The sequence below is a fragment of the Macaca mulatta genome, chromosome 6 (genome assembly GCF_049350105.2).
Source record: "Macaca mulatta isolate MMU2019108-1 chromosome 6, T2T-MMU8v2.0, whole genome shotgun sequence".
NCBI lineage: Eukaryota > Metazoa > Chordata > Mammalia > Primates > Cercopithecidae > Macaca > Macaca mulatta.
In genome coordinates, this window is record NC_133411.1 from 143053514 (window position 1) to 143080072 (window position 26559).

Genomic DNA, 26559 nt, shown 5'->3' on the forward strand with positions numbered 1-26559 from the left:
TCCAAATCTCAAATCACCCTGTGGGCATCTTTCAAATTCAGTCTCCTGAGCTCTTCTCTAATGGTTTGGAGCTACTAACAAACCATTACTGGCAGTGAGCATCTGAATATACTCAAACAGCAGGGAGTTTGAAAACAGGGAACACAGATGGTGGGGATGTTCTCATACAGTCCCCTAGAATAAAAGCCTAGCTCAGGCCAGGAAGGATTTTCAAGCTCTTAAAGATAGCATGGGATTAGGCATGTTAATTGGAAAGAGAAAACTTACGTCCTGGGGGTGGAACTATCCTATCACAAGCAGTCCTCACAAGGTAGGTCACTATTGGTAAGGGATGTTTCACTTGTGAAGACAAGATAGCAGCTGTGAATTATGTGGGAGATAGCCCAGGCCAACACTTCTTTCATATTCACCAGGGGCTTTGGACCAAGTCTTCCTTTTTCATTCAAGTGTTCTCATTCTTTTATCTGAAGCCTTGTTCTTTCGGGCATGTGCAATGTCAGGAAGCAGGGTGGGGGGCTTGGGGAGGGAAGAGAAAAAGCCAGGTTCCACTCACCAAAAAAGAAAAAAGCCACTCTGGAAACCCTGCTTAAGTACTTCAGGATACAGAGTACAGCTTCTCTATTTTCCCACCCCTTTCCGTAAGCTTCCTGGAACAGAAAAGTCTGCAAACCAATTGAAGAAGGCAAAGAATTAGAGGTTGTGAAATGGTATACTCAGGAAAGGACAAATACGAATTTTCACCAAATAGGTGGGAGGTATTCAAAGTGAGAGCACTTTAATGAAATAAGCTGATCCTCAGTGTGCAATAAAAGGCTGCTGTACAGCAGGTTGAAAATTTAAAGTTAAGACATATCAGAAGGTCTGAATATACTTAAATACTTCCAGAAAATTTAAAGTTGAGAGATATCAGAGGTCACAAGAACTAGATGTGGAAGCAGACACTGTTGTGAGCAACTAAATTCCTCCCATAGAATGCTGCTCAATACTGGCACACAGACCAGAGGTAGCCAGCAGTACACAAGACTGCAAAGCAACAAGTACATTATCAGTGAATTAGCCATCTATCACTTAAACCATGTTCCGCATTGGAAGTGTGTCAAGCAAGAGCACCTTTGACAATACTTTTCTGCCACCACCAATGATCATCTCCACTGACACATACTTCATCTTGATATGCACAGCCAGTTCTCTTACTCATTCTCTTTGACCATTGGAGGTAGTGATTTTTAACAACAGTAAACAAGAAAAAGTCATCAGGACTCTAACTGTAAAACCCCCAACATTCAAAAGACTAGTTTAGTTCAAGAGCAAAAAAAAAAATTAGAATTTAGCTCACACACTCAAAATTGCCCTGCCTAATGTGGGTCTGATGAATAAATGCTGATAAAATACTACCGAGTGTCAGCAAAGTACTATCACTAATCCTGCCCTAATTTCTCTTTACAGTCTATATTCTCAGGGAAATGTACCAACACTCAACCTTCTGCTGTTAGTTCCTAACTGAGCACTGCTTTTTCCTCACTTTGGCATCTCTCCACCCCCAAACAAATCCAACTTGATTCTTAAAACCAAGTTAGTTTCACTTTACAGAACCTTTCCTAGCAACTTTCAGCTCTGTAGCCCCTCATTGGCTCATTAATCTTGTTCTGTCCAGAAACACTTTTTTTTTGAGACGGAGTCTCGGTCTATCGCCAAGCTGGAGTGAAGTCAGTGGCGCAATCTCGGCTCACTGCAACCTCCGCCTCCCAGGTTCAAGCGGTTCTCCTGCCTCAGCCTCCCGAGTAGCTCGAACTACAGGTGTGTGCCACCACGCCCAGCTAATTTTTGTATTTTTAGTAGAGATGGGGTTTCACCATGTTGGCCAGGCTGGTCTCAATCTCTTGACCTCGTGATCCGCCCACCTCAGCCTCTGAAAATGTTGGGATTACAAGCGTGAGCCACCGAGCCTGGCCCAGGAACATTTTTATTAGAGTTATCCACTCCCTCCCAGCAGTATTTATGCCTTGTCGCCTGAACTACACCAAAAGCTCCCAGCTCCCAAGAGGGAAACCATGTCTAATGCTTCCTATCAAGGAGAAGCCAGGAGCTACACTTTAAGGATTCAGCCATTTTGTAAGCTTTCCCTTTGCTTGCAGTCTTCTTATTCTTGACTTCTTCCTAGCTTAAAAAGTTATACACTGGTTTCAAATCCAGATAATTAAAGATTAACTTTTCAAATCCTCAAACAACTTTGTAGGGAGAATATTTACTTGGTTGAGTCTTTCCTACCAGAATGTACACTGAGCTTTAGAAAAGGAAAAATTGGTGGGTGCTGTGGCTCATATCTATAATCCCAGCACTTTGGGAGGCTGAGGCAGGAGGATCTCGAGCCCAGGAATTAGAAAACAGCCTGGGCAACATGGGGAGACCTCATCTCTATAAAAACAGTTTAAGCCAGGCGCGGTGGCTCACGCCTGTAATCCCAGCACTTTGGGAGGCCGAGGCGGGCGGATTACGAGGTCAGGAGATGGAGACCATCCATGCTAACACGGTGAAACTCCATCTCTACTAAAAATACAAAAAATTAGCCGGGCGCGGTGGCGGGCGCCTGTAGTCCCAGCTGCTCCGGAGGCTGAGGCAGGAGAATGGCGTGAACCCAAGAGGCGGAGCTTGCAGTGAGCCGAGATCGCGCCACCGCACTCCAGCCTGGGCGACAGAGCAAGACTCCATCTCAAAAAAAAAAAAAAAACCCGTTTAAAAATACCAAAACTAGCAAGGCATGGTAGTGCACACATGTAGTCCTAGCTATTCAGGAGGCTGAGGCAGGAGGACTGTTGCAGCCCAAGAGTTCGAGGCTGCAGTGAGCTGTGATCACACCACTGCACTCCAGCCTGGGCAGCAGAGGTGAGACCTTGTGTCTTAGAAGAATCAAAAAGCTCTTCAGGCTACTCTGGGCACACTGCCTATGGGGTAGTCCTGCTCTGCAAGGAGCAGTTTAAAAAAATCTTCAAAAGGTAATGGTGGCAAGCAAAAGTTAAGCTTGTAAAGGGTGCTTAGAGAAAGAGGTCTGCTGCTCTCTCAATTATCTCTTTTCTGGTGGAAACCACTTCATATTCCCAAACTGCCTTATTAACAGCCTAGGCAAATTAATTTAAACAAAATTTATATTGGGATCAGAACACAGCCCATAGGATTGGCCAATTTTTAAGTAAACTGAAAGATCAGGTGATTTGGAATATCTGCCTGCCCTAAGTCAGATGCCCACAGTGACTCACTGTTACTATCCTCCCTCCCCAGCTAGTTTTAAGCTCAGCATTACTATGATGTCATGTTACAGGGCTGCAGTTACCTGTCCAACCAAGTCACAATACAGCTCTTGCTTAATTCCAGCAGCTGGTGTATTCTGACAGCTGTAGAGTAAAAAGTCACAGCTATAATCCCACATAGGGAGCTACAGGATGATTTTGTGAATCTTTGAGAAAACATAAGAACTGTAAAGCAGTATCTATTTTGTATATCAAGAATAGATTAAGGCAAGCTAACACATGGCACTTCAAAAGAGGAACTTGCTTCTGCAACTTAAGAATTATTAGGGCTGTGTGCGGTGATTCACGCCTGTAATCCCAGCACTTTGGGAGGCTAAGGCGGGCAGATCACAAGGTCAGGAGTTTGAGACCAGCCTGGCCAATATGGTAAAACTCCATCTCTAATAAAAATACAAAAAAATTAGCCAGGCATGTTGGCATGTGCTTGTAATCCCAGCTACTCAGGAGTCTGAGGCAGGAGAATCACTTGAACCCGGGAGGCGGAGGTTGCAGTGAGCTGAGATTGCACCACTGCAGTCCAGCCTAGGCGACAGAGTGAGACTGTCTCAAAAAATAAAAAAAAATAAAAAAAAATAAAAAAAATTGAGGGGGCACATCTTTATGACAATGTTAAGGAGAAAGTAATAAGCTAACATTCAGGAAGGTTTTGGTTTACTTTTAGATCACAAGTGACATAATCAATGAAAAGGTGAGAAGCCAAAGGACTGTGATGGAGTCCTTGAAAGGACTTCTTCATTAAAAGCAGCACACTGCAGAAAGCAGCACGCATTTTGTTTACAGAGGAAACTGAAAAATATTCTTCAATTACCCAAATCTGCCAAATACCTTCTTCCTCTCATTCTCTTTCCTGGTGAAATAAAGGGCATTTCCTAATTAATCCCTAAGGTTACTTTATCAAGAAGGGTTTTCTTTCCTTTACTACTATAACAGTAATTAGAGAAAGTCTTCATAATTCATCAGTAACCACTCTCCAAACCAAGGCTATTACCAGCTATTACGAAGCTCTCCCCTCTCATGCATTAAAACTGCTCTTCTTGTTTTCATTATACCCTGTACCTGCATTTCACAAGGACTTTTCGCTTATGTTACCTATATTGAAATTCATGGAGTAGTGCTACTAAATACAAGTTAAATCCTGCTGTCAAGTGACTTCCAATTAAGTCTTGGAACTAATATAAAACAGACTGCACTAGATCTATAAAACCATAGTACCTACTATTTCCAACTTGCCCAAGGCCATGCAGACACTAAAATGCCAGCCTCAAGGTATGACTTAATGCCACAGTATTAGTTTAGAAGAATGGTTGAGAAGAGAGTAGCCAGACGTGAGTGGAGTTTTGAAGATTGAGGTTTGGCTGCTGTGATAATGAGAAAGGACCACTCACTCCAGGTGAGAGCCTAGAAAAGTTCTAGTAGATATATTAAAGGAATAGTGGGCATACAGCAGGGAACAGGAAAAAGGTACGAAAAGAATACTGCAACCAGACTGAAAAGGGCTTCTTAATACCATGTCTATGATTTATTTGGGTCCATAATGGTCACAAATGGACTATTTTCTCTTGGATCTCTATTAATGTAAAAATTTAAGATTACCAGGATTTTCTGTTGTTTGTTTAGGGACTACAGAAAGTCAAGAAGGAAACAAAAATTTAAATTACTACTATATTGTCTGTCCATCCAATCTTTCTGAAAGATCCCAGTATCCTTTAAATATGGATAGTGACATTATTTACTTATATAATTCTAACAACTCCTGAGTATTATACAGATCAAGTGGTAATACTAACAAGCTCCAGTTTCTTAGAAGGTGATACTTCCTTTACAAGTTAAACATGGCATATAGCAGTAATCCTGGACCTTCAGTGAAGATTTGTTATAATACTGCTAGGATACTTTTGGTTTGTTTTTGAGACAAGGTCTTACTCTACCGCCTAGGCTGGAGTGCAGTGGTGCAATGCCAGCTCACTGTAGCCTCGACCTCTCAGGCTCAAGCAATCTTCCCACCTCAGCCTCCCAAGTAGTTGGGATCACAGGCATGCACCAAATGACTGCTTTTTATTTATTTATTTTTTTTGGAGAGACAGGGACTTCCTGTGTTGCCCAGGCTGGTCTCGAACTCCTGGGCTCAAATGATCCTCCTGCCTTGTCCTCCCAAAATGTTGAGATTACAGGCATAAGCCACCATGCCCAACTGCTAAGGATACTTGAGGTGGATAAGGTTTTTGCAGAAGTTGATCTTATAGCAGGAATTGGTAGATGAGACAATTCAGCTAGGACTGTACACTGCTACCTTTCCCACTAAAACCAGGACAAAGAGAAAACAAGCTTATCTCCTAAGAATAACGGGAACCAGGAATCCAAAAGTAGTCACAGGGGTTGGCAAATATTTTCTGTAAAATGCCAGATAGTAAAATATGTTACTTTTTGGTCAAATACAGTTTCTGTTTGTTTGTGTGTGTGTGTGTGTGTATGTGTGTGTGTATTTTAAACAACCCTTTACAATGCAAAAACCATTTTTAGCTCAAAGACTACAAAAACAGGCTATGGGCCTGATTTGACCCACACACGTTATAGTTTCCTATCTCTGGTACAGACAACAAATTGGAATTAAGTGAGACAACATATGGGACTTAGGTGAATCTGGGACAAATGAAAGGTGAGATGAAGGCAAACTACTGTCAAGGGATGATCTGAGCCTCAACAATTCAGTGAATGTGAAGAGAAAACAAGATTACATACGAATATAGATGTCAACTGGAAAAGGAAGGAGAAAAAAAGGGAGCACAAGGAAGAAAAAAAAATCAAAATTTGTGAGCCATCTCAAGCCATAAAAAAACTTCATTCTATTGTAGGAGAGAAGCTGGAAACAATGACAGAGTAATGTGTTAAGAATTAAAGTACGGCCGGGCGCGGTGGCTCAAGCCTGTAATCCCAGCACTTTGGGAGGCCGAGATGGGCGGATCACGAGGTCAGGAGATCGAGACCATCCTGGCTAACATGTGAAACCCCCATCTCTACTAAAAATACAAAAACTAGCCGGGCAAGGTGGCGGGCGCCTGTAGTCCCAGCTACTCGGGAGGCTGAGGCAGGAGAATGGCGGGAACCCGGGAGGCGGAGCTTGCAGTGAACTGAGATCGCGCCACTGCACTCCAGCCTGGGCGACAGAGCGAGACTCCGTCTCAAAAAAAAAAAAAAAATTAAAGTACTAGCTCCAGTTAGGCATATAAATGACAATTAGAAGGGAAAGAAGTTATGGTTATGTCAGCAGCCTCCAGTGAGCTAGGATATGAACTCTTTTCAAGCTAAACAAATATATATACACTTTCAACCCATTTAAGTGAAGAGACACATTTAAGTCCACAAAAGCAAACTTAACTACCTACTATACAACTTACTTTTTATTGAAAGTATCTTGCATTCATGATGGATGCTTTCTGGGTTTTACCACATATTTTAATGATAAAAGTTAAATTATTTTTTACATGCAAGTAGTGTGAATAATTTTCCCCACGTGGGAACACTGATTATAAAAAGATGACATCCCACATGGGTTAAGTGTCTTTTTTAATTGAAAAGCTAACAAACTGTCCAGTTACATTTCTCCCAAAAACCCACAAACTAGGTAGTAACTGAGTCTCTAGGCAATATATTTAAAACTAAGAGGATTAAAAATAAAATTAAAGAAAAAGAAAACAAGTCCTCAGATGCAATGAAGGGAGCCCTGCTACATACAGGCTAATCAATACAGTGGTACTCCTTGACTGCAGGAGGCTGGAAGACATCCTAGTAATTCCACTCAGAACATTTACCTCAAGAAGCCTTTTTCCAGTTTCCAACTCATGAATAAAGAGAATATTTTGTTAATTCTATTCCAAAAAACTTTTTTGCAACTTGTTTTATTTACAATGCCAACTTTCAAAAGGTCACTAAAGTTAACTGGACAATAAACTAGGCAGAAATTGCTTTACAAAAAAGAGGGAAAGCCCAAAATGCCACTTACAGAGAACCCACAGTTCAGTTTTATTCAGAGCAAAGAAAAAAGAAACTTTCGATCATACTAAAAGAAACTCAGCCATAGGTTTGGAATCTATACTCAAACTACACATGCAATGAGGACAATATTCTGCTAATACAATTGACTTGCTGCTGCATTTGTCTACTGTTTGTCTAATATTAACAATTATAAACAGAGCAGTGCAACTAGTATTTGGAACAATCCTTACAGTGTTATAGTGTCAGGCACAACATTTCACTTCTCTTCACACCACTGGTTCTCTTTGCGTACCTAAAAGAGATGAATATAAGGAAGTACCTTAACTTGAGTAGTCTTTCCTAAGACTTAAAATACTACCTACTGATTCATCAATAGCCAGTGAGTTGAGTCAGAACTGAGAACCCATGGAAAATTAGAATAACATCAGATTAAGACTATATTTCCGGATTTCCTTTTTTTGCCTCCCACGGTTTTTATTCTGCCCTGCTGAAATTATGAACAAAGCAAAGGCAATGGGCAATTTACTAAAGTTGACAGAGCAAATTCAGTTAATTCAGTCACATAATTTCAGTCTGTAGTCATGTCAACAAAATCATTCTGATCTATTATTTCATTTCCTCCCCTCATTAAGTTACTCTAAAGTACCCTAGCATACACTTCTCTATAGGGCTTGCTTTTCTGAAGTCAGATATGTATGGTCTATACAGAAAGTTGCAGGTGCCAAAACTGGTAACTGTTAATACAGTAACAAGAGCTCTTCTCATTGAAAACTAATTGTTCTTATGCTTAAAATGCAGTACCACCTAAGTGTTCAGATTCATAAAGACAGACCAGTAAGAATATGTTTAAGACACATAAAGTACATATTATCCCTGAAGTATCAAGACTACTTGATACAGTCACCTCTTTTCCTGGCATGTTATAGGCGTTAGTCCCTTTTTAAGAGCATGTGATCAAAGACAAAACTTTGCTACCTACCTGGGCTTCCTCCTCTTCAGTAAAGTCATTTTTGATATTGAAGGTCTTGCGAATCTCCTCAGGAGTCTTCCCCTTGATCATATTGGCAACAGTCTTGCATGTAACATCAAGCAAACCTTTGATGTCTAAGTAGTTTGCAGCCTGTAAAGAGACAGTTGTTTTCCTTAAAGTATACTTGATGTTTTAAACTAAATCCAAAGTTAATGATTCACATTCCATATCTAATAAAGCTTAAAATGCTAATTTTAAATTAAAGGGAGAATAAATCACTCTTAAGTTCTTCTGTGAAAGACTTTTATGTGACCTTCTTTGTTACACCTCTATAATGTTGCATCCCTATGCTTCCTTAACCAAACTATACTAGCTCAAATGTTAAATAACAGCCACTACTGTTGTGTATGTGTGTACACATGCACACAAATACCACATCAGGTCTTGGCAAAAATATTTGTCCACACTTAAAGAGTTCAAAAATAAGCAGTTAAAGCACTACACTTTATTGATCTCTTTTTAAAAAACAGGTTTTGGTTTCATTGACTTTATTGTTTACCTGTTTTCTATTTCATTGATTTCTGCCCTTTAATATTCTCATTTTTCTGTTTACTTTAATTTCATCCTTTACTAGTTTAAGGTGGAAGCTTAATCACCGATCTGAAACTTTTTTCCTTTCTAATAATATAGGTATTTCATTCCATCAGTTTCCTTCTAAGTAATTCTTTAGCTGCATCTCACAGATTTTTCATGTGTTTTATTTCCATTCAGCTCAAAATACTTTCTATTTCTTCTTTGACCCGTAGCTTACCTGCAAATGTGTTAGTTTAAAAGTAGTTGCAGATTTTTCCAGATATCTTTCTGTTTGTGATTTCTAATTCCATTGCAGTCAGAAGACAAACTTTGTATGACTTGAATCCTTTTACAATAGACTTTTTTTGAGACACCATCTCACTCTGTCACCCAGGCTGGAATTCAGTGGCATGATCTCGGCTTACTGCAACCTGCACCTCCCAGGTTCAGCCGATTCTCTTGCCTCAGTCTCCCAAGTAGGTGGGATTACAGGTGCGTGTCTCCACACCCAGCTAATTTATTTATTTATTTTTGAGACGGGTCTCTCGCTCTGTCACTGGAGGGCGGTGGAGCGATCTTGGCTCACTGCAAGCTCCACCTCCCGGGTTCACGCCATTCTCCACAGCCTCCAAGTAGCTAAGACTACAGGCGCCTGCCACCACGCCCGGCTAATTTTTTGTATTTTTAGTAGAGACGGGATTTCACCATGTTAGCCAAGATGGTCTCGATTTCCTGACCTCGTGATCCTCCCGCCTCGGCCTCCTAAAGTGCTGGGATTACAGGTGTGAGCCACTGTGCCCAGCCTAAAACATTATATGTAATGATAGCAGAATACATATTCTTTTCAAGTGTATATTACCAAGACAGACCATGTCCTGGGCCATAAAACAAGTCTCAGCCAGGCGCAGTGGCTCACGCCTATAACCCCGACACTTGGGAGGGCGAGGCGGGTGGATCACTTGAGGCTAGGAGTTCGAGACCAGCCTGGCCAGCATGATGAAACCCCATCTCTACTAAAAATATAAAAAATTAGCTAGGTGTGATGGCTCATGCCTGTAATCTCAGCTACTCATAAGGCTAAGGCAGAGAATCGCTTGAACCCGGGAGGTGGAGGTTGCAGTGAGCCAAAATCACACCACTGCAACACAGCCTGTGTGACAAGAGTGAAACTCTGTCTCAAAAAAAAAAAAAAAAAAAAAAAAAAAAAAATATATATATATATATATATATATATATAAAATGTTTTATAAATGTCCATTAAGACAATTTGGTCAATAGTGTTATATCAAGTTATCCTGATTTCTGTCTAGTTATATTAACTGAGAGAGGTGCTGAAATCTCTATGATTGTCACTTTGTGGACTTCTTTGAGTTCTACTGGGTTTTGTTTCACTTGGAAGTTCTGCTTCTAGGCAGATAAACATTTATAACTGTTACGTCTTTTTAAAAAACTGATCCCCTTATCAATATGAAATAATCCTCTTTAACCCTGGTAATATTCTTTCCCTCCAAACCTATTTTAATATAGTTACTCCAGCTTTCTTTTGACTCGTGTTAGTGTAGTGTATCTTCTTCCATTCTTTAAACCTAGTTGTGTCTATATATTTAAAGTGGGTTTCTTTTTTTTTTTTTTTTTTTGAGACGGAGTCTCGCTCTGTCGTCCAGGTTGGAGTACAGTGACCAGATCTCAGCTCACTGCAAGCTCCGCCTCCTGGGTTTACGCCATTCTCCTGCCTCAGCCTCCCGAGTAGCTGGGACTACAGGCGCCCGCCACCTCGCCCGGCTAGTTTTTTGTATTTTTTAGTAGAGACGGGGTTTCACCGTGTAGGCCACGATGGTCTCGATCTCCTGACCTCGTGATCCGCCCGTCTCGGCCTCCCAAAGTGCTGGGATTACAGGCTTGAGCCACCGCGTCCAGCCTAAAGTGGGTTTCTTATAGACAGCATAGCTAAGCTTGCTTTTCTGATCTGGTAATTTCTGCCTTTTAGCTGTGTTGAGACCATTTACATTTAGTGTGTTACTGATATGTGGATTTAAATATGGCATTACATTTGAATTTAGAGAGTATTAAAATTCAGTGTCAATGAAGTTAGCAAATTTTAAATCTATAAGAAGTGTTTAAAGGCTCTGGAACAGAGCTATCTTACACGTTAAACACTTACCAGAATGAGTTCAAAAAGTGTTCCTTGGTCAACTTTCAGGAATTCTTGGTCCCAAACAGGGATATCGTCTGTTCGCTTTTCTTTGTTCTCATCATCTTCAGGAGGAGGAGGGTCATCCTTGTGGTGGGTGCACCACTGAATGACCTACAACAACAAAAAAGTTTTATTCCTCTGTGGCATTTTGTCACAAGGTACTCATTCGAATCACTGCTGGGACAACTTATCCCTATACTGGAATAATAACTAGCTAGAGGTTGACTTGAGCCATTAACAGCCAAGCTTGAAAAGCAAAAATGAAGAATCTTTATAACCCTAGAAGGGAAAAGATCTTATTAGATAAAAGCAAGCCATGCTGACAGAGTACTGTACTTGACTACATTAAAAAGCTTCTATGCAAAAAGAAAAGTTAGACAGGACAATGACTGGAAGATACCTGCAGTATGTACAATGATTAGCCGAGAGAATATAAAATGTTTAAAAAATCATTATAGAGGCCAGGCGCGGTGGCTCAAGCCTGTAATCCCAGTACTTTGGGAGGCCGAGACGGGCGGATCACGAGCTCAGGAGATGGAGACCATCCTGGCTAACACGGTGAAACCCTGTCTCTACTAAAAAAAAAAATACAAAAAACTAGCCAGGAGAGGTGGTAGGCGCCTATAGTCCCAGCTACTCGGGAGGCTGAGGCAGGAGAATGGCGTAAACCCGGGAGGCGGAGCCTGCAGTGAGCTGAGATCCGGCCACTGCACTCCAGCCTGGGCGACAGAGCCAGACTCCGTCTCAAAAAAAAAAAAAAAAAAAAATCATTATAGAGAAATGGGTTAATAATATGTACAGGCAATAAATGAAATCTGAAAGGCCAAACACAAGGAACACTCAACTTTACCAGAAGCAAAACTAACACTATGGATACTTCTCTAGATTGAAAAAAATCAAGAAACTGATACTAATTGTTCGGCAACAGTGGAAAGGAAACACGAACTCTATAGGGAGTATAAACTGGTATAACCCCTTTGAAAGCTAATCCAGCACTCCTCAGTTAAAACTGAATATGTATATATATTGTAACCAGGAAATTCCAAATACCCCAGACACATGTGTAAGACTATTTGGTGTAGGAACAAAGCAGGAAAAGCCCCCAAAATTCCCTTAATAGGAGAATAATTGCTTCATAAAGTTTCAGGAAGCTGATTACCTAGACTATACATACCAGCATGAAGACCAAAATCAATACTGAAAGTGTTTTCAGTTGTAGAATCTAGGCAGTGGCTACATGGGTGTCTACTGTGACAAAAATTTTTTCAATTTTTCTGTATGGTTAAAACTTTTTCATAGCAAAATGTTGGAGGAATAAACAATGCTGAGAGAAAACGACAGGGTCAAGAAATTATACTGCCAGGATACAAAAAAAAAAAAAAAAGGAAACAATTTCAATAAGGAAAAGCCAAGCAATGGGTTTTTTGTTTGTTTTTGAGGACAAGGTCTCACTGTGTCACCCAGGCTGGAATGCAGTGCTCTGATCATGGCTCACTCGACCTCCTGTGCTTCAGCGATCCTCCCACCTCAGCCTCCCGAGTAGCCTGGCTCATTTTTGTATTTTGCTTCTGTAGACATAACGTTTCATCATGTTGCAAACTCCTGAACTCAAGCAATTCACCCACCTTGCTCTCCCAAAGTGTTGGGATTACAAGTATGAGCCACCGTGCCTGGCCAGCAAAAGGTTTTTGTTTTTGTTTTAATTTTGAGACGGAGTTTCACTCTTGTTGCCCAGGCTGGAGTGTAATGGCGCTATCTTGGCTCACTGCAACCTCCACCTCTTGGGTTCAAGCAATTCTGCCTCGGCCTCCTGAGTAGCTAGGATTACAGGTACCTGCCACAATGCCCAGCTAATTTTTAAAAATATTTTTAGTTGGCCAGGTTGGTCTCGAACTCCTGACCTCAGATGATCCACCCGCCTTGGCCTCCCAAAGTGCTGGGATTACAGGCATGAGCCACCGCGACCAGCTAAGGGTTTTTAATGAAATAAATAATAGCTTCTTAAGAAGTATTCCACTTATATAAGAAAAGAAACAAATGTCAATTAATATTTGCTTATCCAGACATTTAAAACACTCTAAACTTGGGTGCAGTGGCTCATACTTGTAATCCCAGCACTTTTGGAGGCTGAGGCAGGATGACTGCTTAAGGCCAGAAGTTCAAGACTAGCCTCCTGGGCAATATAGAGAGACCCCATCTCTACAAAATATGATGATGATAATAATAATAGGCTGGACACTGTGGCTCACACCTGTAATCCTAGCACTTTGGGAGGCCGAGGTGGGTGACTTAGTTGAGCCCAGAAGTTCAAGACCAGCCTGGGTAACATGGTGAAACCCTGTCTCTATAAAAAATACAAAAATGAGATAGGAGTGGTTGTGCACACCGACGGTCCCAGCTACTCAGAAGGTTGAGGCAAGAGAATCACTTGAGCCCAGGAGGTTAACGCTGTAGTGAGCCATGACTGTGCCACTGCACTCCAACCTGGGCAAAAGTGTGACATTCTGTCAAAAAAAAAAAAAAATCACTACCACTACTAACAAAAAATAAAAATTTAAAAATAAAAAACTCTTAAAAGGATATATAAGAAACTAATGCCTAGGTTCACAATGGGTGGCGCCAGGAAGTCTCTACAAAAATAAAAAAATTAGCTGGGCATGGTAGCGGGTGCCTGTAATCCCAGCTACTCGAGGGGATGAGGCAGGAAAATCACTTGAACCCAAGAGGCAGAGGTTGCAGTAGGCTGAGATCGTGCCACTGCACTCCAGCCTGGGCGATAGAGTGAGACTCTGTCTCAGAAAAAAAAAAAAGGCCAGGTGCAATGGCTCACGCCTGTAATCCCAGCACTTTGGGAGGCCAAGGCGGGCAGATCACAAGGTCAGGAATTCACTGACCAACACAGTGAAACCCCGTCTCTACTAAAAAATACAAAAATTAGCCGGGCATGGTGGCAAGTGCCTGTAATCCCAGCTACTTGGGAGGCTGAGGCAGGAGAATTGCTTGAACCTGGAAGGTGGAGGTTGTAGTGAGCCGAAATTGTGCCACTGCTCTCCAGCCTGGGCAACAGAGTGAGATCAAAAAAAAAAAAAAAAAAAAAAAAAACACCAAACAAAAAAAAAATTCAGGTTGGCTGGGCATGGTGGCTCCACCTGTAATCCCAGCACTTTGGGAGGCCAAGGCAGGGAGATCACCTGAGGTCAAGAGTTGGAGACCAACCTGGCAACATGGTGAAAACCTGTCTCTACTAAAACATACAAAAATTAGCTGGCGTGGTGGTGGGTGTCTGTAATCCCAGCTATTGGGGAGGCTGAGGCAGGGAGAATTACTTGAACCCAGAAGGCAGAGGCTGCAGTGAGCTGAGATCACACCACTGCACTCCAGCCTGGGCCACAGGGCGAGACTCCATCTCAAACAAAACAAACAAACAAACAAAAACCACACAGACAAACCACCTTTCATTTTGTTATATGGAAAAAAAAACAAACAAACATAGAAATGTATAGTTTGCTACCTTAAGAATGGGGGAAAAGGCTGGGTGCGGTGGCTCACGCCTGTAATCCCAGCACTTTGGGAGGCCGAGGTGGGCAGATCACGAGGTCAAGAGATCAAAACCATCCTGGCCAACATGGTGAAACCCCGTCTCTACTAAAAATACAAAAATTAGCTGGGCGTGGTGGTGTGCACCTGTAGTCCCAGCTACTCAGGAGGCAGAGGTTGCAGTGAGCCGAGATCACGTCACTGCACTCCAACCTGGCAACAGAGCAAGACTCCGGTCTCAAAAAAAAAAAAAAAGGGGGGGGGTGCGGGGAGAAACACACTTACTTGTTAATACCTGTATTACAAATACTAAAAGGATAAACTGCTATCGGAAAGGGGACTGGAATAGATAAGGACAGAAATGGGAACAAAGTGTTACATATTCCTTTCTTACGACTTTAGTCATTTCAAAATTATAAATCTAAGAAAGATAGTCACGATTCAATTCCACCATGCTCTAGAAGTGGTATCTTTACAGAAGACTATTTAACAATATCTACCAAAATTTAGGTATATAAGCCAACCTGTGATCCAGATATTCTACATGTAGATCATCCTTCCTAGAGAAGTGTTTGCATAGGTATATACAGTACAGATGCCCAATAAATGACAATAGTCAACTGTGGCAAGAAAGCAGATAGAACTTTTTTCTGTATATTTTAAGAACATACAAACATCATTCAAGTAAGTGTTTAAGAACATTCAAATTTAAAAGTAATTTTAAGCAGTAAATTCTAACACAGATTGTTGAATTACTTATATTAATCAATTAGTGTTATATATTAAGCAGAATAAACTTAAACTCTTTAAAGACCTTACCTTTTTTAATATTGCTGCATTCACATTTGGTAGAGGAACTGGGTCATCATCTCCTTCATCATCCATTCCCAAATCTAAGAAAACCAGAAGAAAATATCTATTTCCTAATTCCATTATAATACTTATACCAACCAAGCTATGTCTCAAAACATAAGAGTCAGCCCCCATATCCATGAGTTCTACATCTGTGGATTCAACCAACCACAGATCGAACATATTGGGAAAAAAAATGGATGGCTGTGTCTGCACTAAACATGTAGACTTGTTTCCTTGTCATTATTCCCTAAACAATACAGTATAAAAACTACTTACATAGCATTTACATTGTATTTGGTATTGTAAGTAATCTAGAGAGGATTTTAAGTATACAAGGTGATGTGCATATGTTATATGGCAACACTATACTATTATAAGGGACTTGAGTATTGGTGGATTTTGGTATCCACAGGGGTGTCCTAAAACCAATCCCCCATGGATACCAAGGGACGACTGTAACTTTTAAGACATGTCTGAAAGAATATAAAAAGGACTTTACTTAGAACAGCTCTCTTAGGAGCATTTAAAAATTGGTGGCTCCTAAAGATGGAGTCCATAAAACCACCCAAAACTACATAAACTTGTGTGAGTAGACAAATAAAGGAATATTACATTTAAAGAAGTTCTTAATTAGGAGGAAAAGTGATTTAGTAAGTTGGGCTTGAATGACTGGGCAGCCATCTGAAAAAATTAAAGATAGACCCTTTCCTTACCCCTTTACATCAAATTCTCCAGATGAACTGTATTTTAAAAAGTAAAATAATGAAAACTATTACAGTTGTTAAAATATCGATCTATTCAAATCTGAAACCCACAGATGTGTGTATACATACACACACTAAAAACACTAAAAATACACACACACACATATACACACACACACACAATCATGCAGCCACTGACAAAAACAAGGCAGGCAGCTCCAAACATAATGGTATGATCCCAAGATTAAAGTTTTTAAACTAGGTTAAAAAAAATTATCCGAATAAAAATAGAAATCGCTTTTTTCCAACAGGATATATGAGAAAGAGTTAATATTATGTGTAAGGAAGTTAAAGAACATCAGTTAAGGGACACAATTATGGGGCTATCAATAATCCAGGCACAAGATGATAGCCTGGACAAGGTTTGTAGCTAAGGAGGTGGTAAGAAATGACCTAATTCTGTCTGCATTTTGAAAGTAGAGACAATAGAATTTGCCAACAGAAGGCAAGTAGAATGTGAAAAGAGTTAACACTAAGGTTTATGGCATGAAAAGGATGAAGTTGCCACCAATTGATAAGGGGAAGGCTGTCAGAGGAACTATTATTTTCAGGAAGAGAGGAGCAAGAGCTCTAGTTTCCTAAATGTAAAATATTAGATATCCAAGGGCAGTTGTATGTTCAAGTCCAGAAATCAAGAGAAGAAATCAGAACTGTAAGTAAGTTTGGGAATTGGTGTATAGATGGTTTATAATGCTATGACACTATGATCAAGCAAATGGATGTGTATAGATATAGTGAAGAGGTCCAAAGATGAAGCCCTGAGGCTTTAAAGACTGGAAGACAGAAGGGTGTGAGGTAAGTACTAAGAGGAATTTTAGGAACCAAGTGAAGAGGGGAATAATCAAGCATCAAATAATGTCAACAGGTCTAGATAAGAACTGAAAACAGACAATGCACTTGATGACATGGGGTTCACTGAGCTTTATTTACAAGCAGTTCCAGTGGAGCGGTAAAGATGAGAGTAGATTCAAAAATAATTCATGTCATCTTGCATGGATGGATTCACTCATCTCCCCTCTCTTCTTCCTCCCACCAATGCCTATCCCTGATCCTATCTCAGCTTAGAGTGAAACTGTAAAATGACAATGTCTCATGTAAAGCTCTGTGTGGAACAAGTTGCTTATGTCTTTCCTGAACAAGTATGAAATCTTTTTCATCAGCTGAGAGAAAGAAGTTATAAAATGTAAAATACTTTGGTCTTGAGAACTAAGATATCAGAGGAAACATACAGAAGACCAGCTTGTTTAGATCCAAATGTAATTTGGAATGAGGCTTAACTCACACTAAAAATAAGGCTTTTGGCCAGGCATGGTGCCTCACGCATGTAATCCCAGTACTTTGGGAGGCCAAGGTGGGTGGATCACCTGAAGTCAGGAGTTCGAGACCAACCTGGCTAACATGGTGAAACCCCATTTCTACTAAAAATACAAATTGGCCAGGCGTGGTGGCTCACACCTGTAATCTCAGCACTTTGGGAGACAGAGGCAGGCAGATCACGAGGTCAGGAGTTCAAGACCAGCCTGACAAACACGGTGAAACCCCTTCTCTACTAAAAATACAAAAAACTAGCCGGGTGTGGTGCTGCACGCCTGTAATCCCAGCTACTCAGGAGGCTGAGGCAGAAGAATCACTTGAACCCAGGAGGCGGAGGTTGCAGTGGGCCGAGATTGTGCCACTGCACTCTAGCCTGGGTGACAGACTCCATCTCAAAAAAAAAAAAAAAGCTGGGCATGGTGGCACGTGCCTGTAATCCCAGCTACTTGGGAGGCTGAGTCAGCAGAACTGCTCGAACCCATGAGGCAGAGATTGCAGTGAGCCGCGATTGTGCCACTGCACTCCAGCCTGGGCAACAAGAGTGAAACTCCATCTCAAAAAATAATAATAATAAAAAAATAAGGCTTTTATGACTGTAAAGGATCGTAAAGCTAATTTTTTATTTTTTGTAAAGACAGGGTCTTGCTATGTTGTCCAGGCTGGTTTTGAACTCCTGGGCTCAAGCAATCCTCTTTAAATCCTCCAGCATTTAAACTAAGGATGTACAGTATTTTTTGCTTTCAGACTAAAAGCACAAGTAGCAACAGTCATTCCTTTAAGCTATTCAGTTTCAGAGACTTCTGAAAGATATCTCTATCCTGATACTGTACCCTGGACCTGAACTAATCATCCAATCCACATGTAAATGTGCCAGGAGTCTCACTTCTGATTGTCCTGTGGATTAAAAGGTTTTATTTTTGTTTTCTAAGTCACATAAAACCCATAACCAGAGATACTGCAGATGGAAAACAAGAAAAGCAGTAAGTTGCCAAATTCAAAAGACTCCAGTCCTCAAGAGGCTAAAATCTTATGTAAGCCATTGGTACTTAAGATAAAACCATTCACTTGATTCCCAAAGGCAATGGAGTAAAAGAATAATTTAATTGTTGCTAACTGCCTATCAGTCCACTTACTTCAGTGATCAAAGTTGGCATGCTAAGTCTTCAAGATGCCCTACGTTTTTAAACTTGGCAAATGCTTCTTTGAAGCAGCACAGGACAGATTAGTGTCAGGCACCAAGATAAAATAAAGAACACTTTCAATGCCAAAGTATTCAGGCAGCAATTCAGGTATCAGTTTCTACATCTTCTGGATAAAACCTTACTCACCTGGCCTTTTAGGGACACTTGGATTACTTTCACTTTTTTTTAGTGAGCATAACATACTTCTTCATTGAAGAGGTACTTGATGAACAGTGACTGTGGGATGTACCAAGCAGTTTACAACTTAGTAGAAGTTATCTTAAGTTACCAGAATACAGGACTTTAAGGGCCACCATGATTGGTACCAGTTACTAAAGAGAATTCTAAGCTTTTATCAGAAAACAGATGTCACCCACTTAAAAAACAAAACGGAAGACACATCTCTGTAATTCAGCTTCTGCCTCTACCACACCTAAGTATCTGCAGCTAGAAGTCCTCTAACTTATTAACTATGAAATTCTAAGGACCAGTCTACAGTATATAAATCTGGCAATCACTCTAGTCACCTAGAAATGTTCCCTTTTCCCTTAACTTACACAAATGCTACTTTACTAATTCTCTACTACTGACTTCTATACTCTTTAGCACCCCAGCTCCAACATCATCATCTTCCAGAGTTAAACTCCCATAACCCAATATATAAAACAAGTCTCCTTATCTCTAGCAGTCTAACTCTGGGGCCAATATTCACAAACTCAATCACCTAGTAGACTGCTACATAGATCTTCTGAAGGAATCTCAAACATGGTTTAAGCTTAAAGTCATTTTCTTCTCCATTCCTCTCAAACCCATTTTCAGCTCTACCAACTACAGTATCGCAATTCCATCCCACCCCAACTGAAAACCTTATTTTTACTTTCCCTAGCACACCCTGTCTACTTTACTTCAGAATGATCTCCCAAAACATCCTAATTTTACTGGATTTAAATATCACCTCGGCTGGGCTTAATGGCTCACGCCTGTAATTCCAACATATTGGGAGGCTGAGGTGGGAGGATCACCTGAGGTCAGAAGTTTGAGACCAGCCTAACATGGAGAAACCTCGTCTCTACTAAAAATACAAAATGAGATGGGCATGGTGGCGCATGCCTGTAATCTCAGCTACCTGGGAGGCTGAGGCAGAAGAAGTGCTTGAACCCCGGAGGCAGAGGTGGCAGTGAGCTGAGATCGCACCACTGCACACCAGGCTGGGCAACAAGAGCAAAACTCAGCCTCAAAAAAATAAATAAATAGAAGAAATATCCTCACCAGTACTACATACTACAATCTCTTCAAGACTGAAGCATAACACTAGCCAAGATGTTCCCACAGCGCCACTTGGCACGCAACTTTATTAATGCGCTAATTACACCATGTGACAAGTTTGCCTTGTTTGTGTCTGGCTTCCCTCCTAGCTTATAAGTTCTTCAAGGGCAAAGGCCATGTCTCACTTACCTTCTTTTCACCAGCACCAATGTTGGCATATAACCCTTCTCTTCGTTTAAGTATTTATAAGCTACTGATCTTCCCTACGTAAAAAACCTCTGACATTTAAGTACTAAAGAACACTCAATACTACTGAGTTTTTTTCATCAATTCCAGACACTGATTTGTATCACCCCACTGGTAATACTTAAAAGAGATCTACATTAACTAGTGAGTTTCAAGAACTGTTTTCTAACTCACTTCCTTATGCTGCATATATACTTTGTAGCAGTTTAAGGGGAATGACAAAAAGAGAAAGCTTGTTTTAAAAAAAAAAAAAAAAAGCCAGGCGCGGTGGCTCATGCCTGTAATCCCAGCACTTTGGGAGGCCAAGGCGGGCGGATCACAAGGTCAGGAGATCGAGACCACGGTGAAACCCCGTTTCTACTAAAAATACAAAAAATTAGCCAGGCGCGGTGGCGGGCGCCTGTAGTCCCAGCTACTCAGGAGGCTGAGGCAGGAGAATGGCGTGAACCCGGGAGGCGGAGCTTGCAGTGAGCCGAGATTGCGCCACTGCACTCCAGCCTGGGCGACAGAGCGAGACTCTGTCTCAAAAAAATAAATAAATAAATAAATAAATAAATAAAAAATTCTGCCTGGCACAGTGGCTCATGCCTGTAATGTGGCTCTTCCCAGTACTTTGGGGTGCCGAGGTGGGAAGATGGCTTGAGTCCAAAAGTGTGAGAACAGCCAGGGTAACATTTAGGCTGGGCATGGTGGCTCACGCCTGTAATCCCAGCACTTTGGGAGGCTCAGGCAGGCAGATCATGAGGTCACGAGTTCGAGACCAGCCTGACCAACATGGTGAAATCCTGTCTCTACTAAAAATACAAAAATTAGCCAGGCATGGTGGCGTGCACCTGTAATCCCAGCTACTTGGGAGGCTAAGGCAGGAGAATCGAACCCGGAAGGCAGAGGTTGCAGTGAGCTCAGATCTTGCCACTTGCACTCCAGCCTGGGCAACAGAGCAAGACTCCGTCTCAAAAAAAAAAAAAAAACTCAGCTGGGGCTGGGCACGGTGGCTCACGCCTGTGATCCCAACACTTTGGGAGGCCAAGGCGGGCGGATGACCTGAGGTTGGGAGTTCGACACCAGCCTGACCAACATGGAGAAACCTCGTCTCTAAAAAAAATACAAAATTAGCTGGGCTTGCTGGCGTAAGCCTCTAATTCCAGCTATTCGGTAGGCTGAGGCAGGAGAATCGCTTGAACCAGGGAGACGGAGGTTACAGTGAGTCAAGATTACACCATCGCACTTCAGGCTGGGCAACAAGAGCAAAAATCTGTCTCAAAAAAAATCAGCTAGATGTGGTGGCACGTGCCTGTAGTCCCAGTTATTCAGGAGGCTGAAGTGAGAGGATTGCTTGAGCCCAGAAGGTTGAGGCTGCAGTGAGCCATGACTGCACCACTGCACTCCAGCCTGGGCAAGAGTGAGACTCCGTCTCGAATGAATGAATGAATGAATGAATGAATAAATAAATAAATAAATAAATAAATAAAATCTACACAGCAATCCACAGAGCTCACTCCCTTCACTGAAATAAGGTGTTCTATTCAGCTACCATTATAGGACGGTATCTCTTTTCCAAAGACTTTAATTTCTGTCACTGGAACTTATGAATTCAAATTTACTTGAACAGAAATTAACCATTGCCTAAGGCTTGGCAATCACTTCAATGTTTATTACCTTATGATTTTATCCATTTAATTACAGAACCCTCACTAATTCAGACAATGCAGAAAGGATGACTTGTATCAGAAAAATGTAAGTTATAAAGAAAAAAATGTAAACTTTACCTCTTTATACTCTCAAGTACCTTATGACAGCCTGCTGCTCATATAAACTTGATATTCACAAATTATCTCAAATTACACATTTCTCCCCACCCAGGTTTTCCAATGAACTTACCTTCCAACATGGTCTTAATAGTCACAGATTGTTTGGCAATTTCCACATCAACTTCAAATATCTCTCCATCAGAACTCTGCAACTTAATTGAAGGCATCTAAAAACAAGCACATTAGATGTAAAATTTGAGAGAGAGTTCTACATGATATTTCATCAACTACAGTCCGTCAGAAGGCTATAACTTATTGACCACAAAGTTCTAAGGACCTACAATACATAATCCTGTAAAACACTGTTGAAAGTAGTTATTCACAGGTTAGCCTGCAAGTATTTCTATTAACTTTTTTCAAAGTATAACTACTAGGAACAGAAGCTTTTAAGGCCTGCCCTATTGAACTCACTATTGGTATAAATTTAATAAAACATACATATTTGTATTTGCTTTCTTCCTGCCTTTCGTCTCCCAATGAATACTGGACTACTCCATTTGAGCAGTTAACTGCCACAATTAACTACATGCAAACCTAAGGAAGGTCAGTCCAAAATAAACAAGGCTACCAAATAAGACAGAAATTTTCCCCACAGTGAGACCTACCTGTGAAGATAAGTTCAGATCCAGAGAGTAAATGAGAATATGCTGATTTATGTCTGAGGCAATGCAAGACCATATACACAAGAATAAAATGATTTAAAGATAAGCAGATGTGAGTACAATTCCCTAAATCTAGTAAGAAGCTTCATTTCAGAGCGCTTTTTATCTTTCAGTACTGACTGTCCAACTGACCAACTTTGAGATCTCTTGTCAAGAGCTCCATAATAATAACCTATTACTTGCTCTGAAAATGCATTTATTAACTCAGAGTAATTATGAGTCACTAGGAAAAAGATAATCTTACATAAAAAGTTAGGCAATTAGGCCAGGCGTGGTGGCTCACGCCTATAATCCCAGCACTTTGGGAGGCCGAGGCAGGTGGATCACGAGGTCAGGAGATCGAGACCATCCTGGCTAACATGGTGAAACCCCGTCTCTACCAAAAATACAAAAAATTAGCCGGGCGTGGTGGCGGGCGCCTGTAGTCCCAGCTACTTGGGAGGCTGAGGCAGGAGAATGGCATGAACCCAGGAAGCAGAGCTTACAGTGAGCCGAGACCGCGCCGCTGTACTCCAGCCTGGGTGGCAGAGCAAGACTCCGTGTCAAAAAAAAAAGTTAAGCAATTAATTCCAAAGGACTTGAGTTCTGGCAAAAAAAAAAAAAAAGGAATTTAAAATTAAAAGTCCAACAATTTCTTACCATCTTCAAATTCTTTTTTTAAAAAAGAAAACATACATAAAAGAAAAACAACAACAAAAAGAGTAGCAATACCTGGTACAGATTAATTCAAGGCCTCTTAAAATTCACATACAACTTTTAAAAGGCCCATGCTTCTCAAGTATTCATAATCCAATGATGTCACTATTAACTTATGGTACCTCTGAAGTTTTCTAGGTGTGTTGTATTAAAAATCGCATATATTTTCACAAAAGTGTATCATTTGGCATTTAAAACATGCATCACACCCATTTTATGTTCAAAGACTTATGACCCATTACATCGGTTAAAATATTCATTCAGCTTCTCTGAGACAATTGTCCGCAACCCCAAAGCAAACAGGTTCTTAGGCAAAGGAAGCAAAAAAGTAAAGCGTGTTTTAAAACCAGCCACTGAAATATCCTACTCTCACTCATCCATGGTTGGAGAGAATCAGATTTCACTTTGCAATTCACAAACATGTCTGCTTCTCCATGTTGCTTAGCGCTTGCCAATAATGCCGTTGTCCCTGCTCAATGAAGAAGGACCCAGAGTAGAGGACCCTTCCTGTGACAAGACAACAATAAAAGGTATCTCCAAAAGAAAATATTTTAACGTGAGTCCAATTTTTAATTATAAAACATTTAAACATGTAATTTTTATATCAGATAGTACTGAAATGAACAGTGCAGAATCACAAGTCTAACAATGCAGTTGATAAAATTACTCTAAAAGCAAGACGACCGTTTCATATTTCTTTCAAATAACTCAAGTGCTTAGTCATAGTCAAATTCGTGGATTGGGTTACTCTTAAGGGAGTTGAGATCTTACTAAATAGCAGGTAGGTAATCGGTTAAATCTGTAATTCGATGCACTTGGTAATACTAAACTAAAAGATAAGTTTTAGTGTTACAGTAGAATAAAGTGCAAAATTTTTAAGTAATAATGGATGAAATTTTGATTTGAAATGTTTTCAAAACAATTCCATTCTAAAGAAAGAGGCCTAAAGGCTCCTGCACTTGTAAATAATTCTCCATGGCCAGCATAAAGTGGGTTCTATCACATCATAAAGGGAAAAAAACCCCTGCGTTTTAAGTGACCCGAAATTCTGCCACTGCTTTTTAGACTGCACAGTGGAGGAGACTATTGTTCTATGACACAGATACATTCTATTGTGACGCTCTAATGGAAAAATGCATGTTCCTAAAACCCAAACGTGAAGTTCCCACTAAAAGTGAACCAAAGCAGCTGGACATCCTATTTCTTTAAAAGCCAGACACTTCGAGTTAAGTTATACACAGCTCTTACAAGTCACACCACTCTGAAGATGGTATCTGCTATCACAATAGTTATTTCAACGACTCCAAGTCATAGCAAAACAACGCGAAGAAATATTTACAAGGAACAGGCGGCTATGTGCAGAAACTCGGCGCCCGCACACAGTTAGCCAGGACCGACGGGTAGCTAGTGACGCCAGACACGGGGGAGAAAGGATGGCAGCCAAGAACCGGGCGGCCTCAGACCACCACCGCAGCTCTCCCTCCCGACCACAACAAAAGCCAGACACCGACACACGCCCATGCTCACGACAGCCAAGGGACCCCCATTCACAACCCCGCCGCCACCCCCGCCCTAGTCCCCGGGACAGCAGGCTTAAGGCCAAGAGAGGCCCCCGGCCATAGCCTGGGCCTTGCAGCCGAGCCTGCGCCGGCTGACGCTCGGCCGGTGCAGAGAAAGCCCAGCCCGGGGTTCGGCTCACACTTATGGAGCGCTGTGAGGACGCGCGGCCAGAGCAGGCCTCGCTGAATCGGGGGCGGAGAGGGTGGACGAGACCTGATGGTGTCTCCCGAAGAACGGGGTCGACAACACGATCCACCGGGCCCGAAAGAAGGCCAGGCCCAGTCACCGCCCGCCGCGGGCAGGCCCAAACCGCAGCAGTGAGGCCAGCCTGCATGCAATCCGGGAGCCACGACCCTTTCCAGCTCAGTGGGCGGCTACTCACGGTGTTCGGTGTTAAGGAGACTGCCGGCGGGAGGCTGACGAGAGCTAGGAGACGTCAGCGGAGGAACAGAAAAGCGGAGGACGAAGCCACTACAGCCTCTCGGCGCGGCGCGGCGTCTGCTTTATAGGAGAGGGCGCAGGCGCCGAGGACCCCGGGGCGCGCGGCGTCACACAGCGGCTGGGCTGGCCGCCGAGATCGCCTGACGGCAGGCCGAAGACGGCGGGGCGGGCCCAGGCCGGGAGGCGACGAGGAGCTGCCGGGGCGGCTGGCCGGGGGGTTGGGGAACGGGAGAGCTTTCGCCTTTCCCTAGCTCTGAAAGCGCCGCGCTCTCTCATCAACTGGGTGCCGAACCCTGACTGGCCTAGAAAGGTCTTTCAGGCAGGGGCGCCCTAAGCCGAGTAAAATACCCCAGCTAAACGGCCTGGAAAAAACAAAACGGGGCGTGTGTGCGCCTATGTGTGTGTTCCTGGGAACAACAGAACGGGGCGCGCGCGCGTGTGTGTGTGTGTTCATTCCTGGGAGGGGCTGCGTGTGTGTGTACGCGCGTGTGTTCATTCCTGAGGTGTATGTGTGTGCGCGCGCGGGTGTGTGTGTGTTCATTCCTGGGGTGGGGATGGGGGGGCGCTTGTGTGTGTGTGTTTTACTACTGAACTGATACAGCTTGTCCAGCCTCCATTCTCCACAGTAACCCTCCGAGGTGAAATAGTGTTAGCCTTTTCGCCTCTGCAGTGAGGGAACAGGTTCGGAACGGTTAAGTGGCAGAGCCAGGATTTGAACATTACTCCACAGTTAGGTGCCGTTAGCCCTTATTTCCTACTATTGACTTCTAAAGAGGCTTCCGTGCCAAAAATAGCCATCGTCGTAGGGAAACCCCAAATCTAGAGAGATGGCTTCCATCTAGCAATAGGTACCCATTCCTTCACTAAACATGCTCTGAGCCCGACATGCGAGGCGTGGTGCTGGGGATTCGGCAGTGAACCAGGCAGCCAGGGCCCGGCCTGGACAGAACTCTTGTCTGGGGTGCTCCCAGGAAGGCTGTGATGAGGTCGATGGAATGAAGCCTGCAGTAAAGGAACGGGAGTAGTCTGAAAGCCCCACCCCGCTCTGCTCGGGAACGTTATTCTCCCTGTCCTAGGAGACTGGGCGCCGGGCTCGTCTAGCCAATAGGCACGTGATGGTATCCCTGACACAGGAAGACAAAAGATACTTCCACACAGGGCCCCCTGAAGAAACCGGAGACGTACAGTGCC

The 26559-nt window shown here is 42.2% G+C and overlaps 1 protein-coding gene across 2 annotated transcripts; it reads right to left on the bottom strand.

Annotated features, from left to right (window-relative positions):
* Positions 1 to 6690: 6690 nt before the first annotated feature.
* SKP1 (S-phase kinase associated protein 1) lies at positions 6691 to 25409 on the bottom strand. Of its 2 annotated transcripts, none has more exons than XM_028849011.2 (6): positions 25141 to 25405; positions 22080 to 22176; positions 15392 to 15465; positions 11003 to 11146; positions 8278 to 8418; positions 6691 to 7590 (listed from the first exon to the last, which is right to left on the bottom strand). In XM_028849011.2, exons 2-6 carry the CDS (start codon positions 22174 to 22176, stop codon positions 7555 to 7557), a joined length of 492 nt encoding a protein of 163 aa, XP_028704844.1. In that variant the 5' UTR covers positions 25141 to 25405; the 3' UTR covers positions 6691 to 7554. The 2 variants fall into 2 exon arrangements, with proteins under 2 accessions (XP_028704844.1, NP_001180519.1); NM_001193590.1 differs by having other exon boundaries at positions 7139 to 7590; positions 25310 to 25409.
* Positions 25410 to 26559: the final 1150 nt, after the last annotated feature.